Source organism: Rattus norvegicus, chromosome 10 (genome assembly GCF_021556685.1).
Source record: "Rattus norvegicus strain SHRSP/BbbUtx chromosome 10, alternate assembly SHRSP_T2T, whole genome shotgun sequence".
NCBI lineage: Eukaryota > Metazoa > Chordata > Mammalia > Rodentia > Muridae > Rattus > Rattus norvegicus.
This window is the reverse complement of record NC_141543.1, coordinates 62,591,769-62,612,680: the sequence shown is the minus strand read 5'-3', so window position 1 is coordinate 62,612,680 and position 20,912 is coordinate 62,591,769. Positions and strand designations below refer to the sequence as shown.

At 51.3% G+C, this 20,912-nt stretch overlaps 1 protein-coding gene across 4 annotated transcripts in view; it reads left to right on the top strand.

Annotated features, from left to right (window-relative positions):
• Positions 1 to 20,912, top strand: part of Pitpnm3 (PITPNM family member 3) — a 90,825-nt gene that overhangs the window by 60,037 nt on the left and 9,876 nt on the right. The window contains exons 5-17 of one of the 4 annotated variants that reach the window (XM_087570489.1): positions 3,339 to 3,415; positions 3,857 to 3,970; positions 6,748 to 6,937; positions 7,298 to 7,420; positions 7,803 to 7,987; positions 10,947 to 11,119; positions 12,637 to 12,807; positions 13,945 to 14,139; positions 14,940 to 15,088; positions 16,651 to 16,767; positions 19,366 to 19,482; positions 19,797 to 19,945; positions 20,161 to 20,310. In XM_087570489.1, the coding sequence (XP_087426615.1) occupies positions 3,339 to 3,415; positions 3,857 to 3,970; positions 6,748 to 6,937; positions 7,298 to 7,420; positions 7,803 to 7,987; positions 10,947 to 11,119; positions 12,637 to 12,807; positions 13,945 to 14,139; positions 14,940 to 15,088; positions 16,651 to 16,767; positions 19,366 to 19,482; positions 19,797 to 19,945; positions 20,161 to 20,310 (1,910 nt within the window). 4 annotated transcript variants of the gene reach the window in all.

Below are 20,912 nucleotides of genomic sequence, written 5' to 3'. Positions count from 1 at the left end.
GGAGGTGGGGCCCTCTAGTGGGGATTTCTTGGCTTTATTTGTTTTCTGGCTGGCTCCAAAGACCTGGGATCTGTAAACTCAAGATTTTAGAGTTTACTCATCTGTAAAATGGGACCAAGGACAAGAGCCGTCTAAATTGAGAAGGCAGCTGGGGAAATGGCTCACTTAACACATGCCAACCCTTAATAAGGCTCAATGAAGGGGGCCCATTCCTGTGGTCGTTTACTGCCATCCTGCCCTGAGTGCAGAACCCAGGCCTCCCCTATTCAGGCTCAGGGCCAGGTTTTTTTTGTACTCAGAAAAAGACAGAAGGGCTAGAGAGAAGGATGGCATTGGTCTTCAATTTCAGCACCCAGGAGGCAGGGACAGGAGGATGGAGAACTCCATGCCAGCCTTTGCTACTTAGGGAGACCTTGTCTCAATAAAAGTCCAAAATGAAAGTGTGAAGCCAGGGTCGGGAAGATGGCTCAATGAGTAAAGCCCTTGCCATGCAAGTGTGCATGTCTGAGTTCGAATCCCCAGAGCTCACATAAAGCTGGACACGGTAGACCATGTGTCTGTAATTCCAGCGTTCTTACTGCGAGATGGGAAATTGATAGAGAATTCCCAGAAGGTTGTAGGTAGCCTTGTCTCAAACAAGGTGAAAAGTGAGGTCCAGTGTCTGAGGTTATCTTCCTACTTCCGCATGCAGTCTGTGGCAATTGTGCATGTATGCACATACAAAGCACACACAAGAATGCATGCACACATGCATGCACTCATTCATCTATAGCGATAATGACAAAAACAGATAAGCGAATTAGAAGGCGGCAGGCAGAGCCAGGCCTTAGGAGTGCTTGTCCTGGCCTCCTTCTCATGATAGCCAAACTGCCCCATTCGGGAAACGATTTTCATCCACACTGAAGCAACTCTGAGCTCACAAGGAAGTTGCCCCTACCCCAGGGTTCAGAACTGCTCTTCCCCAATGAGAACAACTCCTTGTCTAGAAGTGTTTGCAGATAGTTCTCCCTGGACCAAGCTGGGGAATGCTGACCCAGACCTTGGTTGGCTAGGGATGCCTACAGAGCCATGGGAAAGGCCCCCACAAACATTGTAGAGGTCAGAGGGCAAATACGGGAGGGTTATCCTCATCCAAAGTCCACTTCTGAGCAAGAAGGTGAGTTCCCTATCGACAGAGCAAACAAGTGCTTCACAATCCAGCAGTGAGTTTCAGGCACAGAGACAATAGTATCCATCTCCTGGGGGAGGGGAGAGGAGTCATGGTGGGCTGGATGAAGGAAGGGCTCTTGGGGTGGCAGGCATCATTAAGTAAAGGGTGGCTATGAGATGTCTGAGATCTCTTTCCATAGGAGAGTCTGATTAGTCTGATGAAGTGAGGAGCACGGGCCTTAGATCAAAGATTGGCACATTATTCTGGGAAAGTCCTGAGAATAAATATCTTAGGGTTTGAGGGCTGAATCTGTTGCCACTATTGAAGTCAGGTGCCGCAGTGTGAAAGCAGTCATAGGTGATGTGCACATGGATGAGCTGCCTGTGTTTCAAAGAAACTTTATTTACAAAAAAGAAGCAGCAGGGTTGGAGAGATGGCTCAGAGAGATTAAGAGCACTGACTGTTCATCCAGAGGTCCTGAGTTCAATTCCCAGCCACCACATGGTGGCTCACAGCCATCTGTAATGGAATCTGTTGATCTCTTCTGATGTGTCTGAAGACAGCTACAATGTATTCATATAAATAAAATAAAAAATCTTTAAGAAGCAAGCGGCAGATTCTATTCTTAGCTATAGACCCCTGTATTAGAGCAATGGGAGCTGAGGGGCCCCAAAAAACCCTTGGAGGTGTTGAGTTAGGCAGCTAGCAGGAATGAGAAGAGCAGTTCTGTGTGACCCCAAAGCTCCTAGTCGATGCCAGCATCATCCCAGACGGTGGCCTTCCCTTTCTGGGTAGTCACCTCCCCCTGGTCATGGTCCTATAGTTCAGAGTCCTGCTATCCCACTGAAAGCATCGACCAGATTTCACTGTTTTGTTTATTTGTTGTTTGTTTATTTGTTGCGGCATATTAGGCAATTGCTCAACCTTTGAGCTGCATCCCCAGTCCCAAGCAGATATTTTATATAAGAGGGCTGGGATGGCAAACTTGACACGTTTTCAGAGTGTTCAAAGAGCACTTGTTCTTGTAGAGTTCAACCGTGAGCATCCACATGGTGGCTCACAACTGTTTGTATCTCCAGTCCCAGGAGATCTGATGTTCTGCATTCTTCTGACCTTCGTGGATAACAGGGACATACATGTTACACACACACACACACACACACACACACACACACACACACACACACAAAGGCAAAATACTCATAGATGTTAAAAAAACAAAAGAAAACCACCACCACCACCACCAATACCACAAACCAGGTTGGTAAAATGGTTCCACAGATAAAGACACTTGCCACTAAGCCTAACAACCTGAGGTCGATCCCTGGACCCACATGATCAAAGGAGAAACAATGACTGCTGTGGGTTGTCCTCTGTATGTGTGTATGTGCACACACATATACAAACAAACAAACAATGTAATAAAAGGAAAATAAGCAACAGCCTCTCCCCAAAGCAGGAAAACAAAACTGAAGATGAAAAATGTCTAATGAGTGCTGGATTTCCACAGCAGTTAAGGCTGACAAGTCCTGTGATCTGCCAGTCATACAAAGCCTGTGAACTATAGTAATATAGTTTTTGTCTAAGCTCAGAGGCCTGAGCTTTTGGGGGAGCTAGGGATGTAAGCCCTTAACTCCAGCCGGAAGGTGGACATTCAGAAACATAATATCCTAGGGACAACACTATGACCATTCCAACCCTTTTGTTAGGCTCGGGCCTCAGCAGAAGAGATGATGTCTGCTTACCCCAGGGACTGAATCTTCTCAATTCAGCCCCTGGGGTCAGAGTTAAACTCTCCTGGAAGCTCCTTAAAGGCCCATCCAGGAGGCATGGGACATCTTTTAGCTTGGTCACACTTAGACGAAATGAACCACAGCAGCTCTCCAACTGTTTTCAAGGGGCATTTGCCTCGAGTTCCTGGATGTCATAGGACTCTACCAGGACTGCCATTACTGGTGAAGTAAAAAGGACAGCTCTTTCTTAGGCTATCCTGTCTGTGATGGTTGGCCTCAGTTTGGCCCTTTGAAGGGCTAAGCCATTTTGTGTTGTATAGGCTCAAGAGCTGGAGGCCTGGACTATAATTCTAGCATCCCAATAAACCAGGACCCCTCCCAGATGCTGCCAGCAGCACCTAAGGAGCACTAGGATAGTGGGAGCCTGCTACATCCCTTCTCTATCCTTTCTGCAGGAGAACTGTATCGGGTGTCCCTTAGAAGGCAGAAGTTCCCAGCCCAAGGAAGCATCGAGATCCACGAAGATGTCGAGGTGCGCTGCGTTTTGGAGGCATCCGGCCAGCATCGTAGGAAGAACCCTAGGAGGCTAGACAGGCTGCCTAACTTCCATCCTGTTCTTCTTGGCTGTATGACCCTTGGGTAGCTCCCTGCTGTTCTCTGGGCTTCAGACTCCCGTAGGCATAAGAGTCACTCTCGACTCAACTCTCTGTGCTGTCCATTGAGGGTCTGGCCCTCCTAGTAGCTTTCGGGATGCACCACAGTCCCACAGCGGTTGTGGAATGTCAGCCGTAACCCCCCTCTCCTGAGTGCCTGCTGCTTGCCTGTCTCTATCCCTGCCATGTCCCTCTCAGGAAGGCTGCTCACAGCGCTCCTGCAAGACACATGTCCTTCTGCTGGTGCTGCATGGGGGCAACGTCCTGGACACCGGCTCTGGTGACCCTTCCTGCAAAGCAGCCGACATTCACACTTTCAGCTCTGTGCTGGAGAAGGTCACGCGCGCCCACTTCCCTGCTGCCCTGGGACACATCCTCATCAAGTTCGTCCCTTGTCCTGCCATCTGCTCGGAGGCTTTCTCGCTCGTCTCTAAGTGAGTCATTTTGGCTTGTCTGCACGGTCTGAGTTCGGTGTGGGAGGTGCGAGATGAGGGATAGCCTGCCTTGGGGGCACCTGCTGAGGCCTGTCTGGTGTCGTCAGAATTGCTGAGAGCTTCTCTAGTGGGATATGCTCATTAAGAGTCTTCTGTCAGAGACCTGGGGATGCCAGGATCCCTGTGCTAGCCTAGGTCCACTTCCCGTGCTTGCGTTTGAATGAAATAAGAAACGGGCTTTGAGAGATTTATCCATTTCCCCAACTAACCAGAGAATGGAGCTGGAAGTCACACCATGGCAGCTTCACTCCAGAGAACTGCCCTGTAGGGATAGACGCTCTAAGGAAACTAGCCCAAGGCACTCTGGCACTCAGTCAAGGAAGTCTTCCCAGAGAAGTCGACTCCCATGTCATCGTGTGGCTAAGCGTATTTCTTCTATGGTCAGCCTGGTCTTGATCCTGGCTCTGAGAGCTTGGGGAATTGTGTCACTGCTTTCTACCTCAAGACCCCCATCTGTAAAATGGAGGTGATAATGTTATTAACGGGTTCCCAGAGGGTAAGGGCGCTGGTGCTGGTCTGTGGGTCTAAACCCATCGCAGCGCTCGGGAAGTGTCCGTACAGATCGGGGTTGTCACTGGCTGCAACAGTGATATCCCAGGACCACACTTAGCCTCTGTTTCCTCTTGGTGGGCAATGTCCTGTCCTAACTCACAGCAGGGGAAGGTTGCTACATCAGAAGCATGGGCTGAACACTAGGTTACTTCCTGCAAGTGCCAAAATGTCCTTCCCAAGGTGCACAAGGGTGATAGTGAGGGACAGGCTGAGAGTCCAAGGGCTCTGTGGGAACTGGGTCCTGCCGAGACATTCATCCACCATGCCAGGACTTGAGGGCTCCAGTGTCCCAGTGCCCCAGGTGTCACTACTGAAGTGGCTGGAGGTGGGTACCTGGAGCCCGTTGGACACCTGCTTTCTTTCCCAGTGTCTGCAAAACAGGCTTTGTGCACCTGCAGGGCCCACGTGGCCTAGAAGACATTATTGCTACTAAAGCAGGGAAGCCAGACTTTTCCACAGGTGGGGTGAAAGGGAGCTATTGGCACCCCCTTCTCACGCTCCCCTCATATGACCTCAGAAGGTCCTTCCTTCCTTCAAGCTTCTCCTCTAGCCTTTCTTCCTCAGGGTACACTCAAGCTCTCAAGAGAAGGGAAACGTGTGCTTCCAGGGACTCCAGTGTGGGATGGCACGAGAGCTCCATCTCTCACTTCCAGTGGCCCAGGATCTAGCAGGGGTTGGACTTTCCCCTTCCTGCTCATTCTCTGAATGGTTCTCAGAGCTCAGAGGCTGGTGCTCCTGAGTTCCCAGGATGCCCTCAGGTGGTTCTCTACAGAGACAGAAGACAGGAAGCACGTTAGGTCTGTGGCTTCCCAGCTTAGCCAATTGCCCCAGTTCTCCTGTGACCCATGTCAAAGGCAAGATGTGCAGGCTCCCGTGGAGCAGCAGAGTGGGTGGGGCCCTGGAATCTGCTTAGACAAGGGCTTGCTACTGCTCTTCCGCTGTAGGATTAAGGAGCGGCTGAGCTGGTGGTAAGGCTCCAGTCCCTCACACTCACAGCAGTCCCAGAGTTAATCTTGTTGGTCCACAATCCATCTCAAGATCCCTGCCTCTCACCCCCAGCCCCCAGGATGGCTGACCTCCAGAACTGGGTCATCCCTATCTCCAGGAAGATGGATGACCCTTTGTTTGAGGGGACAGCAGGAGAGAGCTTACCTCTCCCCCAGGCAGCTTTTGCCAGGGCCATTAATCACCAGTAATCACTGCTGGGAGGGAGCTCCTTCTAGGCTAATTAAAATCTCTCTGGCTGCAATCGAGGCTTGTTTCCTCTAATCTGTGTTCTTTGGAGATGAGAAATGGTTGGTGGGAACCTGCATGGCACACTGCTAGGACACTGCCACCTGCTGAAGGTGCCTGAGTCCTGTCACTTGTCCTAGATTCTGTTGGTCCAGTCTGCTCAGAGCGTTAGGCACTCTGGAACTAGTCATATGGGGTAAGGGCAGGTTGATGGCCTCAGGTAGGAAGTTCTCAGACTTCCTCTGTGTCTGTTCTAACCAGTCAGGCCCAACAATGCATCAGGGTTAAGGGTGCCAGGGGACAGAGGCAATTTGGGTAGGGATGGGAAGTCAGGTGGGTCTAAGCTGCCTGGAGAGGGAGGGACATCCTAGGAGAGAGATGGAGGGACATAGTGCCCTCTGGGAGTGGAGTTCTGTAATGCAGGTCCCCAGCCCTCTCTGCAAAACCGACGAAGCAGAGGATATGCCCCCTGAGCACAGAACATAGAACATACCATCAAACAGACACGCAGTTAGGTGGTGTCACCTTTACACCGGAGCCGTTGTCCCAGCTCCCTTCTCAGTTTCCCAAAGCCTCTCTTGAGAGTCTAACTTATCACCTTCCTCCTCCAGGAAGTCTATCACGATTCTGCTTGCCCACACTGTTCTACATTAGCTAATTTTCTATCTTCTTTCTGAACTGGGATGTCTTTAGGCTCCCAACAGACAGCATGGCTATGCCACAGCACAGGCTGGCATGGGCTGGCATATATGGGGTCAGCATAGCCTTGAGTCCTTACCTTTTTTCCCCTTGTCCCATTGTGATTTGCCTCAATGGACCTTTCTTGGGTCGTTAAATGTCTCTGGAGCTGGGCATGGTGCAAGGAGCCCAAAGGCCGGTGCCATTCATTTCTTGGTCCTGGTTAGGCTGACTTTGGGCCCCCCTGTCTTCAGCCTGAACCCCTATAGCCACGACGAGGGCTGCCTCAGTACCAGCCAGGACCACGTTCCCCTGGCTGCCCTTCCCCTGCTGGCCATCTCCTCCCCACAGTACCAGGATGCTGTTGCCACTGTCATCGAGCGAGCCAACCACATCTATGGCGAGTTTCTCAAGTCCTCTGATGGGATTGGCTTCAATGGGCAGGTAGGGCATCTTGCTTTCTCTCACTCTGTGCCAGCTGCCATCTAAAAGGGGAGGGATCTGCTGCAAGGATCAAGGCAGGCTAGATTTGTAGCATCTGAGATTGAAGGAGGCTTTTGATGGGGAGGAGGTGATCCCCATGCCCTGATGTGGAGTCTGTGCTGACCCTTAGCTAGTCTGACTCCCTGACCATTGACCCCAAAGGAAATCTATTGTCAAGACAAGCCTACCCTCCATTTGTGCTCTAAGCAACTCACTAGGACAGATTCCTTATTCTCTCGTGGGAGCATGCCCCTACTGGGACTGGATGTGGAGCGAGAGGGCTTCAGCAGGTAAGCCTGCAACCCAGTTGTACCTCTGTAGGTGTGTCTCATCGGGGACTGTGTGGGCGGCCTCCTGGCTTTCGATGCCATCTGCTACAGTGCGGGGCCCTCAGGGGACAGCCCTGGCAGTAGCAGCCGGAAGGGGAGCATCAGCAGTACCCAGGTATGGTCAGGTCAAGCTGGGGGATGGTAGAGGGGGATGTCCCTGTGTGTGTCACATTGAGAGCAGAGGATCAGGTGGCTCTCCAGGGAAGGCAGTTCCAGGGGTTCATGTTGGCGTTGTGGCACCTATGGTACAAAGGGTTAAATGGGAATAGCATGCTAGCACAGGCCAAGAAACAGAAGATGCATGCTAATGTGTGTCTCCCTAGAGAGCTGCCCAGTTCTTCACTTGATGGTCCATCCCTGTGGCCACAGGAGGTGGGCTGTGTGTAAACCACCAATTGCCACCATGAGCACATGTTTGGTGAAGGGGGGGTTCACCTACGCCAAGGGGAGGAGGCAGGGCCCTAGAACCCCTGTGATTGCCACATGTTCTGCTCAAGGACACCCCTGTGGTGGTGGAGGAGGACTGCAATCTGGCCAGCAGCAAGCGTCTTAGCAAGAGCAACATCGATGTCTCCAGTGGAGTGGAGGATGAGGACCCCAAGAGGCCATTGACCCGGAAACAGAGCGACTCCTCCACATATGACTGCGAGGCTATCACCCAGCATCACGCCTTCCTCTCAAGGTAACCCTCCCCCAGCTGCATCACAGCATCACAACATCCGTGAGAGTAAGGACCTTGGCTCAGAGTCACCCACCAGCAGGGCCTGTGACCAGCCAGTCATCCTGGACACTTCTCCCGGGGACTCACGGACAGCATGGGATTCCTGGAACCAGGGCCACTTGTCATTGGTCCTGTATCCACACCAGGGAATTTTCTGTTTGTCTCTGCTCTTTTCAAACCTGTAGACCCAGGGCGTGGTCTATTGCACCTCTCTGGGCTTTGGCTTCCTCTCTGCAAAAGGATAGGGCTGCCCAGCCACTTCTTGAATAGCTTGACCAATCTAGTGAGGCCACAGAGAGGGGTGTTCTTGGTGGACTATCCCAGGGTTCATACTTACTGTTTCTCAGAGAAGTAGAAGTCATACCATTGGGCCCTGAAGAGCTGGGGCAGCAGTCTGCTCTCCCTGTCCTCACCTCGGTGTTGTGGCCATGACAAACCCCACAAACTACCTTTAACTTTCTACAAGAGATGGCTGTTGAGAAGCTAAACAAACCACCTGCACATTTATTCAGGAGTGAAATGAGCACTGAACATGGGCCTAAATTGGTGGTGGGGGAGGGGCTTTTTCCTTTTCATTCTTCTTCAGTTCTCTGCTTTCAACCCTTCTCCACTTTCCTTTGTTTGCCTCCTAAATTGCAAGTATCATGGCACCATCAGAACAGTATTTATTTTACATAATTTGTATATAGTTTTACTAAAACACAGAAAACCTCTTACACTGGGACCTTCCCCCCAAATAATTAAAACAAATTGGTAAATATTTTTAATGTAGCATAAAATTGGGCATTAACTACTTTCTTAATCCAACTAATTGGATATTTTGGAGGGTTTCAGTTTTTTGTTGCTATAAAAGGCACTACATTGGATATATATTTTAAAAGCTTATTTTTAGTTTTACTTATGTGTCCGTGTGTCTGTGTGTCTGTGCATGCAAATACCTGCTGAGGCCGGAAGAGAGCGTGGATTCCCTGGAACTGGAGTTGCAGGTGGTCGTGAGCTGCCTGAGGGGGTGGGGACCAGTTGTCTGCAAGAGCACAATGCTCTCGACCACTGAACCAGCTCTCTAGCTCCTACACTATGGACCTTTGTGCACAAACACGAATGTATCTGCTAGACTTACAGTAATCTTGACTTACCTGTGGTTTGTATACTGTGGTTCCACGAACTTACGGTCGGCCAACCACGGTCTGAAAATACCAAATAGAAAATTCCGGAAGTAAATCAGTTCTAAACTGTAACTTGTAAACTCTGAAAAGCAGCATGATGAGGTCTCGTGCTGTCCTGCTCTGGGCACCAGTCACTCCTTTGTCCAGTGCATCCACTCCGTCTACGCTGCTTACCCACTACCACACACAGCCAGCATTCCCCTCTGGTGCCAGGGAATCAGATCCACCGTCATGGCGCCACATAATCCTTGCTTTACTCTGTGAGGGTCCCAAAGGCTAAGGGTAAATGACTATGCTGGCGATTTGGATATGACAAAGAGAAGCTGCAGGGTGCCCTCTCTGAGAGAAAATGTGAAAATATAGTATTTCGCAAGATACACCTATATAACTTTTATCACATTGTATTATTATAAGTTATTTTATTATTAGTCATTCTCTTAATGTGCCTAACATATAAATTAAACTTTCTTCCAGGTACATTAACTTTAGGAAATATATGCAAAGGGGTTGGCCTTCACAGTGGTCTTGGGATAGGACTCTGTTCTTCCTGCAGATGGATTCCTGGAGGTGGGATAGGAGGTTGCAGGCTCTGTAGGGTTATGAATGTCAAGGCCCCTCTATCGAGTCAGCCTCTGGAATAGCATCCAGATACAAAGGAGGGTTGAGAGATGAAAACCTCAACATTTCTGGTTCATCCGTGAAGCATCGCTTAGGAAAGCCCAGATCTGAAGAGCCATCAGTCAGACATCTACGACTTTAAGTAGTGAGCACAACACAGCCAGCATTCCCCTCTGGTGCAGGAACAGATGGCTGTTTCTCTGGCAATTAAGTAGTTGGCAAGTGTCTAAGGACCATGCCGTACATGGAGTATACATAGTTAAACCTCATCATCATTGGCTGAGAGAGCAGGAGGCAGTGCGAGAAGGCTGCATGCTGGTTCACTCCTGAGGGTGGAGCCTTGCGTGCAACATTTTAACTGTTACTTTGTAAGTTTTTCTCTAACTTGAGGATTTTAGATGACTTTGTTTTCAGGGGATGACTGATCTGTCTTGTCAACCTGTGTCACGGTTTAACTATTTACTGGCTCTGGTGCTTGTTGGAAGACCAGGGAGGCAGCCTTGGCTTCTGTGGCTAAACACAAGCTAGATTCCTTGGGGTATCCCAGGCTCTTGGGATGAGAATGAGGGATCCCACTCTAATGCATCTGTTCAGGGGAGTGGGGAGGTGGGGCTATTTGCACCTGTGCCTGCCTGTTGCCTGGAACATGAGTTACGGTTAAAACCCTGCTGCTAACAGCACCACCAGCAGCCAGGCTCCTCCTGTGGAAAGTGCAGGGGTTTAGAGTGGCTGTTACAAACAGCATGCAGGGGTGCAGGATGTTCAGATGCTCTCCAGGGCTCAGCCAGGTTGTAGCAGGTCCCAGCTACACACATTGCTTAAGCATGATCTGCGGCTGTCTGGCATGGCAGAGTAAGTCCAGGCGGTGGATGCAGGTGGCCTGTAAAATCTTTCAGACTCACCACCTGGCCCATGCAGAAAATGTTTGCTGAACTCTGCTCCAGCCAAATGTCAGCCCGGATGGCCAAGGCTAAGTCATGAGCCCCTGCGGATGGTGTCAAAAGTGGTCTCTGGTTCTGAGTCCCATTCCAGTAACAGAGGGCTGGGCACCCTGCCCTTGGAATGTTTCTGTGCTGCTAGGCGGACACCCCCATGGTCCCGGCTCTCCTCTGACCTGCCGTCCCCCCCTCTGGCAGCATCCACTCCAGTGTGCTGAAGGATGAGGCTGAGGCTCCTGCTGCTGGCACACCCCAGCTCTCTGAGGTCAGCCTGGGTCGCTTTGACTTTGACGTATCTGACTTCTTCCTCTTCGGCTCACCCCTGGGCCTGGTCCTGGCCATGCGGAGGACAGTGCTGCCTGGGATAGATGGTGGGTATGGGTAGGCCAATGGCTCAGGGGAATCAAGCTGGGGGAGTGGGAGGGTGGACAGAGTGATGGAGGCAAGTTGGATACAGAGAAATGAAAGAAACTGGGGAGAGAAGAAGCAGCTTTCCCAGGCTGGGCAAAGATGAGGCAGCTCGGTGGACTTCACTGTCCCTTCCATGGGCCCCTAGATTATTAATCACTCCTCCGTCCTGTAGTCATGCCCCATGAGAATGTAGGCCACAAACATTCACCCTATCACAGCAAACCCTCCCTCCCTGTGTCCAGCAGACTGCCTGCAGCCACATGGGTCTCAGAACCTCTCTACCAACACTAGCACTGGGACCTTTGCCCTGTGGCACCTTTCCAGCCCCTACAAAGCAAGCACATGATGTCATTTGATGACCTTATAGAGAGTCTGAGGACAGGAGTTCAGACTGTCATTCATTGCTCTCCGTTGAAGCTCTGAGGTGAGGAGCTGAAGCAAGGAGAGGCAGAGCTCTTGGCCAGTCTCTGTGTTGCCAAGGAGACTTAGAGTGCTTCACACCCTAGCTCCTGACCTAGGACTGGTGGGAGGCAAGGGCTTCTATGGAGACACCTGCTGGCCAGTGTAGGAAGTGCTTCGCCTATTCTGACTAGCCTTGAGAGCTCCTGATCTCTCTAAGCCATTGTCCTAGCAGGAGGGACTTGGGTTGGCTTAATAAATTGGGTAGTGGCTGAGTGGTGGTTAGAGGAACTTAAGGAAGTATCTCGGTGTGAATAGTGGAAGAAGACCTTGTGGTCTGAAGGAAGCCTTGTTTGAACACAGAGGAAGAAATTAGGGAGTTTGCCGATGTTCATCAGGGCGGCAGCACAGTTTATGTACAATGGTGCCAGTAGGTGGGGCAGACTGGAAAGGCTTTCAGTGCCAAACTGTGCCTTTTGCTTTCTGGGGAGTGTGCTGGCTAGCTTTCTGTCAAATCGACACAAGTTAGATTCATCTGAGAGGAAGAAACCACAATTGAGTAAAGGCCTTCACAAGATTGGCCTGTAGGCAAGACTGCGTCATTTCCATAACTGGTGATCGTGTGAGGGTCCTGTCCCTGGGTGGGTGGTCCGGGGGTGTGTAAGAAATCAAACTGAGTGAGCCAGCCAGCAGCATCCTCCACGGCTTCAGCTTCAGTTCCTGCCTCCAGGTTCCTGCCTTGAGTTCCTGCCCTGACTTCCCCCAGTGATGGTGTGTGACCTGAGAGTTGTAAGATGAAATGAACCCTTTCCCCCTAAGTTGCTTTTGATCATGGTGTTTTGTCACAGCAATAGAAACCCTAACTAAGGTTGGTAGCAAGGACCCAGGGGAGGTTCTTGGTTCTCGAGCAGAAAAGAAAGCTACTCAAGCTTCATTTTAGGGAGCCTTTCAGAGCCATTAGAAAGGGGCTTTGCATGTATCTGAGTAGGAGAGAAGGCTACTGAAGGCTGCATTCAAGGGAGCCCTGTAGAGCCATTAGGAAGGGGCTTCTGCATGTGTCTTCTTCCCACTCACCCAGGTTTCCAGATGCGTCCTGCCTGTAGCCAGGTCTACAGCTTCTTCCACTGTGCAGATCCCTCTGCTTCACGGCTTGAGCCACTGCTGGAGCCCAAGTTCCACCTGGTGCCTCCTGTCAGCGTGCCTCGCTACCAGAGATTCCCCCTGGGCGACGGACAGTCTCTCCTGCTCGGTAGGTCCCGAGGCGTGAGAGGGTGTTGAATGGAGGCTGGTAGTTCTGGGGATGTGCATTCTGCCTCAGCCTCTCAGACTGTCAGCTATGGGGTGACTCATGGGAGCAGGGCTGTGCTGTGAGAGGCCTGGGCAGGAAGCCAGCTGGCTTCAATGCCCTAGAGTAACTGCTTATGACAAGGGCCTCTGTGCCAGGCATTGGTGCCACCCCATCCACTGGCTGGCTCCCATTTGAGCTTCTATGACTAAGGATGGAATAACAGTAGAGTTATTGATCTGAGGACAAGTCAAAGGTGCCTGCCTAGGGCTATTTCCTTGTGCCCACCCTAGACCCTGCAAAGATACAGCAGAGTGTGTCATCCTGGGATTCATGGAAGGGGTAGCCTTTGGCCAGGGCTTGGAGGAGGGTTGTATTGGAGGGACAGAGCTGTTGGTTAGTTCAGAGAAGAACCAGTAGCTTCTAGGTTCAAAGGAATATGTGTGTGACTGGGTATGATATGGCCAAAGACAGGCCCAGCATTGGTAACCAGTCTTGGCTCCATAGCTCCATATCGCCATTGGGGAACTCTAGCCCAATGGTTTCAGAGGTCAGAGATGAGGAGATGCTGTACCCATAACTCATTTCAGGATTAGAATTTACCCGTCCTTGCTCCTCATCTCAAAGGGATATATTTGTTTAGGACTTCCGTGAGGAAGCAAGGCTCCAATGCCTACTTCTGTTACTTCGATGTTCCCTCTGAAACGGGTTCTCCGTTAGAGGTTCTCCCCCACCCCCAGCTTGCCAGCTGAAGTCATTTCCATCTACTTTCACCTCAGCCATGTGCCACTGTGGGTCAGGGAAGGAATTTGATGAGAGAGGACATGGTTAGGCATTATCTCATGACTTCAGCTAGGCCTGAGGGCCAACTTCCCAGGCTTCCCTGTAGTGTTTGGGAGATAGGGTGATGCTGAGCTCACCACATATGTCTATATCACTCACACTTTGTACTCTGTGTGTGGGTATGGGGTGCCTGTGGCCTGCTACTCCTGGGCTGGCTTCTCTACATTTCCAGTCTCTTGCCCAGCATGGGGCTGGCACTAAATAAGCCACTCTGTTGGATACTCAGTGCTTGCCCTGACCTTGCAATTCCCCCTCCAGCTGATGCCCTGCACACCCACAGCCCCTTATTCCTGGAGGGCAGCTCCCGGGGAAGCCCCCCGCTTCTGGATGCCCCTGCCTCGCCCCCTCAGGCCCCAAGATCCCAGCGCCCAGAACGGAGGCTAAGCGAAGGCAGCTCCCATAGCGACAGTTCAGAGTCCTCGGACAGCCTGGCACCTATGGGTGCCTCCCGCAGTGAGTGAGGTCTTTGGGGCCCAGCTTGCATTTGAGGGACAGGGACTTTCTCTGGGGGTGGTGGGCCCACAGCGGGGCTACTGTCATAATGACATGATGACTGTCATGATGGCATTCCTGTCTTTGGGAAAGTGGTGGGGATAGGGGACGGCGTTGGGTGGAGGGAGGACTTATCTGGTTTCCCTCTGCGTCCTCACTGATTTCCTAAGCTGGCTAAGCTCTGATTCAGGATAGAGCCCTGAATGTATCAGCTAGGACTATGTTTTCTCCATCTCCAAACTCGTTGCTGGATATTAAGCCCAAGGGCCTCCCTCATACATGCAAGGCAAACATTACCAGCTTCAGCTTAGCCTTATTTCTAACCTTTGAGTCTGATTTCTGATTTTGAATGGAGCTTTGACCTCTGACCATGGCCCATGACTGAGTTTTTGACTTCATGTGCATTCTTGACCTCTGACCCTATACAGGCCTCTGATCTCTGATCAAACACTGTGCCCTGACCTTTGCAAGCACAGACTAATTTGTGACCTTAGAGAGAGCCCTCGGGAAATTACTGTGGAGCTGTCCCCTGGGGTCCAACTGTGACTGTCTATAAGGGGCTGGCCTTCCTCCTTGTGACGAGTTGGAAGCCCATATCTTAGTGGTGATAATCAGAGGGGCTGGGGAAAGGGCAGGAGTCACCCCCGATCCAGCTCACCCTGTGCATGTGCTGTGGCCCCATGCTTCTTGGCACGTCATCACTGAGCCTGTGCCTGCTGGCTTTTGGCCATTCTGTCCTCACCTTCCTCTTGGCCCCACAGTCACAGCCAAGTGGTGGGGAACCAAGAGGATTGACTATGCTCTGTACTGCCCGGATGTCCTTACCGCCTTCCCCACAGTGGCCCTGCCCCACCTCTTCCATGCCAGTTACTGGGAGTCTACTGATGTGGTTGCCTTCATCTTGAGACAGGTACTGTGGCTCCCTTATTGGGCCCAGTCTGTTGGCCCCTCTGGGGAATCCCAGGCTACTCTTGAGGCCATGTGGAGCAGTTGGCCTCTGACAGGGGCGGGAAAGCACTGGGGTATGGACATCAAGAGAAATGACAGGCCACAGAGGGGATGCCGTTAAGAACCCCGACTTTCTAGATAATGAAGTAGGACCTGCAGATGAAGCTATGTCTCTGTGACAAGATGGAGGGTATGGAGTGATGCATACCTGGTCCCTCTGGGTCTTAGTGTCTTTGTCTTTAAAATGGAATGGCAGGAAGTCCAGAGCCTGGGGGGTAGTGGGGGCAGAGGGTTGGGGACAGTTCTGAAGGTCTGGTGTGGTCTTACCTGGGTATGGCAGGAATGTGAGCAAGGAAGAGCTATCAGCTGACCTGTCCTTTGAGAAGGGAGCTCTGGGGTTGCCATTATGGGGTCCAGGAGAGGAGCCTTAGTGTCCCTAGGAAGCAGAGAGTATACAAGCCCAGTCAGGACATGCACGAAAGTTTGGACTAGGTGCAAAGGGGTGATAACATGTGGATTCAGTGTTAGTTACTTCTGAGGTCTGAGCTGAGGGAAGGCGCTAGCTACATGGTCCTGTCTTTCCATTGAGCAACCATGGGAGTGATTTCCTAGGACTTTGGCAGAGGGGATCTGGGCTGGGGGAGTCAAGGCTGTGTGTCTGCAGGGTAAGACATGGGGTAGGTGCTGGGGAAGTAAGTCTGGTGCTTAGGGAAGATATCTGGACTGGATATCTGGACAGGAGACAAAAATGTGTTGCCACCAGACCTTGCATAAGGATACCAATGGGGTCACCACAGAAAGCAGTTCAGAAAGCTCCTTGGGGGAGACAGGGAAGATCCACTTGAAGGAGTGGACGCGATCATCCCCATGGGTTGGAGGAGAACCTGGAGTAAGTAGACAGGAGAGATAGAAGTCCTAGGGACATGGCAGAAGTGGCTTCAGTGGAGGGGACAGAAGCTTTTGGGGTAGACAGAGGAGGCAGGTGAGGATGTGGAGATGGAGTGAAGAAGTCTTATGGGGAACTTGGTGCCATGGAAACTAAGAGGCATGAGGGTATCCAGGGAGAGAGTGATTTTATATGAAATGAACAGTGGTAGGCATTTGTGGATGTTGAGGAGAATGACCCAGCAGAAAAGGTCTAGACCAGAGAAGTGGGACTGGGAAGCAACGGCCTGGAGAAGGCGAGAGTTCGGAGTCAGGAGTCCATGGCTCCAGCTGGTCTTAGGCAAGCGTCACCTGTAATATTATATGGAAGGCAGAGAACAAACGAATGCTAACTAGGCAGCTGCAGGATTCAGGCACGAAGGTCAGAGGCTGCTCCCAAAGCAGAGGAACCAAGGGGACAGTTCTCTGGTTCCAGCTGTCCAGACAAGTGTGAAGGGAGACAGCTCCCAGGGCTGAAACAGGGTCCTGCACAATGTAGGAGGGAGGTCAGAAGCAGGCCCTGGCTGGCAACCATTTGGCGAGACGGAAGGACAACGCACAGGAGAATGTGCCACCAAGCCCCTCCTCGCTCTTGGCCAGGTGATGCGTTACGAGAGTGCAAGTGTGAAGGAAAGCACTGGTCTGGACCCCACGGCTCTGAGCCCCGCTAACCCCCGGGAGAAGTGGCTGCGAAAGCGAACCCAGGTCAAGTTGCGGGTAAGCTGGCTGCAGTTGGGTTTGTTGGGCAGCTGACCTTTAGAGCGTGGGCAGCCATGTCCCAGAGAAGAACCCCGGTTTGCCTGGTAGAGCTCGTCTCTGTTCTAGCTGGGCCGAGGGCTTGTATGAAGGAGCAGGTGTGAGCTCCGGGGATGGCAAAAGTAGGGCAGCTGTGGAATGCTTGCTCCATGCCAGGCTTCTGAAAACGTGGACTTGACACAGAAGATCTTGCCTGTGCCCAGGGCTCTCAGCTATTAAGTAGGACTTGGGATGAGCCTTGCCACAGCAGAGATGTGCACACCAGGATGAAAATGGATAGGATTGCCAGGGTAGGTCACATCAGGCTTCTTGAAGATGGGGCTCCTCTGTGGGGACTTGGGGATGAAGAGGATCTGGGAAGCACACATCCTTTCATTCTCTCAGCACACTGCCATCATTGCCTACTCTGTCTCAGTCCCTCTGCTGGGATGGGGCACAATTCGAGACTATACTGACACACTGTTGCCCTGGTGAGCAGCTCTAGTGTAGGGAGAAAGATCAGTAAGCAGGGTCCTAAAAACAGTCCTAAAAGGCAGAGTGACTAACGCTTCATGAATCAACTTTTTGGGGGCATGAAGATACTTATTGAGACATAATTCACCTATCACATAATTCAGACATTTACAGTGTCAAATTCAATGGATTTTAGTATATTCACAGTTGTATGGGACGGGACCCATGGTCAGTTTTAAAACATTTTGTCACCTCATAAAGGAAATCCCTTTCCCTGTAGTCCTCTTCCCTTACACGCTGCCGCAGACTGCTCCCTGAGTAACCAGTCATCCAGTGTCAGTCTCTGCAGACTCCCCATTCTCAGAATTTAATGTAAATGATGTCACACATGTGTTTGAGTCTGCCTTCTCTCACTTAGCATGATAGCATAGCGACCCTCGTGATGTGTCATGTATAGGAACTTTCCCTGACTGGATACTATTCTACTGTATCCATAGGTTCTGTTCATCCAGTTGTCAGTTGGTGGGTATTTGGGGTGTTTCTGCCTGTTGTCTATTTTGAATAATTTACATAATCATGTGCACCTTTTGTGGACATATATTTTCATTTTCCTTGGGCATAGACAGGGAGTGGTGATTCTTTTTTTTTTTTTTTTTTCGGAGCTGGGGACTGAACCCAGGGCCTTGCGCTTCCTAGGTAAGCGCTCTACCACTGAGCTAAATCCCCAGCCCGGGAGTGGTGATTCTATACCTAATCTCAAGTGTGCCTTCCACAGAGGCTGCCCCATTTTATTCCCACCAGCAGTGTTTGAGGGTTCTGATTTTGGCACACCCTCCCCTCAGCATCCATTGTTGTCTGTGTTTGTGACTCTGGGTATCTTAGTATGTGATGACCCCATGACTCAGGCTTATTTCCAAGCACCCGTCCATCCTCTGCACTGCTCCGTATCACTTAAGGTGAAGTGCTTAAAGGAACCTCCAATCCTACATTAGGGCAGGTCCCATGGTGGGGTTTCTCTCAAGGACTGGTGTCAATGAGTTCTGTAGAGGTGTGTTGGGCTGAATCACTTGGCCCTCAAGTTGAGAGAAGGTGAACTTCACATTTTTTGGGAGCCAGTAGGAGTAGGGGGATGGAGTTGAGTCTCTCACTGGGGGATGAGCTGGAGTTTGAGAAAAGGGATGTCAGAAGAAGAGGGGGTAGGAGGGGCATCGGGAAAGCAGAATGCAGAGGCACTCCTGCAAGGCTTGGCTCCATGTGCCACACTCAGGATTTGGAGTTCAGTGGAAGGTATGGGGTGCTGGCCAGATTGGGTCAGATCTGTGTCTTGTAAAGGACACAGAGGATCTGTCTGGAGGCAGCCCTGAAATACAGAGATTCATTAGGAAGCTTCTACCAGAATCCAAATGCACTTATGAGCATGGCACACACAAAGACTTGACCAGTATGAAGTATAAAGTTCAACAGATTGAGGGACAGAGATCTCAAAGGCTAGCCTGGGCATGGACAGTGGGGGCTAACACAGGACTTGGGGCTGCAGAATGAATGGGGCAGAGCTGAAAGACAAGGGCACTGAGGTATGGAGGGAGGGAATGATTCACCATCCATGATGTTTCGAGTATCCTATGAGGGGCTGAGGCTTCAGGGAAAGGAGACCTGGACGGCAGTCAGCTGATCAGTGTGGATGCTCTGGTCGGGCTCACAAGCTCGCCTATATTATTCTTTCTATTCTTGTGCATGTGAAATTTTCCATTAAAAAAAAAAGGACCTATGTAATTTGGCTGTTTATACAGAAGGAAGAACCAAAGGTGACTGGGTAGTTTCCAGCTCAGAAATCTAAAAATGATCACCAGACTGTAAAGGCCAGTTGTCACTTCAGAGGGTGCGCAGAATCAAGAGCATGAGGCACACCTCTGTGGGCAGCCCAAGGAGCAGTTTGGTATTTCACAGTCTGTTTCTGGTATTCTAGTGTAGGAAGCTCATGGGACAGCTGACTCAGTTGGGCCACACCCTGGAAGCCATCCTTTAAATACAAGGCTTTAAGGACAAAGCAAGAGTAAGCCTTTGTCTGCAAAAGTTGAGCTGGGTTGTTTCTCTTTGTCCTTGCAGAATGTTACCGCGAACCACCGTGCCAATGATGTAATTGCTGCTGAAGATGGCCCCCAGGTCTTGGTGGGGCGCTTCATGTATGGCCCTCTTGACATGGTAGCTCTGACTGGAGAGAAGGTACCAAGGGTTGAGCATCTCCTCCTTGGCTCACCTGCCCCATAGGACTCATAGGACCTCAGGGCAGAAGAGGTGACAGAAGCCTCTGTGCCAGAACACAGCACAGGGAGCACTCCCTGATCACCAAATCAACAAGGGATAAAGGGACCTTGATACCTCCAAAGAGGTGGGAAGCCAGTGTGGCCGCCACACAGAGGGAGGGTGATAGAAAACTCTAGGATACAGCAGGTAGGAACCTGTGCCCTGTGTCTTAGCTGTCAAACATGCTGTCCTTCAGTTTGTAGCAGGTTCCTTGCTCTCTTCTCTGGCTGCAGGTGGACATCCTGGTGATGACAGAGCCATCGTCAGGCCGCTGGGTCCACCTGGACACAGAAATCACCAACAACAGTGGCAGAATCACATACAATGTGCCCCGGCCCCGGCGTCTGGGGGTTGGTGTCTACCCTGTAAAGATGGTGGTCAGGTAGGGCCAGGATGTGTGTGAAGACATGCACACGGTGGACTTTTGGGGTGACTTTCCCATCCATGTTTGGCTGGAAGACAGAGTTTATTTCTGTTTGCATGGAGGGAAGAAAAGGGAGGAGGCCACCAGCCATAGTGCCAGGAGATGCCACCAAAACCCTGACCCCAGACTGACTGATTTCAGCTGCAGGCTGACCTTGGGTCGATACCTTTCAGGGGTGACCAGACCTGTGCGATGAGCTACCTCACGGTGCTGCCCCGAGGCATGGAATGTGTTGTGTTCAGCATTGATGGGTCCTTTGCTGCCAGTGTGTCTATCATGGGAAGTGACCCCAAGGTCCGGCCAGGGGCAGTGGATGTTGTTCGGTGAGTGTTACCTCCCCCAAGCTTCCTCTAGGACTTCTGTGGGTCTCTGGTCCGAGGCATTGCAAAGTTCTGGCTTTTCCTCCTGTTCACTGGGGGTTTGGGGGAGGATCAGTCTTTTTTGTAGACTTCAGCTCATTCGCTTGCTCCTCCTCTCTCATTCTTCTGTCTTGGTCACCCCTTCACCTTTCTCTGAGGTCAACTCCAGACCAGGCTCGGGTTTGGGTTCTGTGTAAAGATTGCTGGTGGTGGGAGAGTCCTAGACCAGTGGAGGAAAATGAGTCACAGGGATGAGACATGGTCAGTGGTAACAATAGAGGCTGAGACCCCAAGACTGGATAGGAAAGGGAGCTTGCAGAGGCTGGCATAGGGACTATGCTGCCTTGCTTGGGGAGACAAGCTGGGCTGACCGCTAGGCTCCAAGAGACAGCCTTCCTCCAGCTGTTTTCTGGCTCCTAGGGGTGTCCTGGAGAGCCTGCCGGGAGGGGAGCTGGTTTGTCTCACATTGGCGATGGGGACTATGGTCTCCTCCGCTGTGGCTCCTACCTCTTTCACCACAGTACTGCCACAACTTGGGAGTTTCCAGAAATGGCTTTTTATGAGCC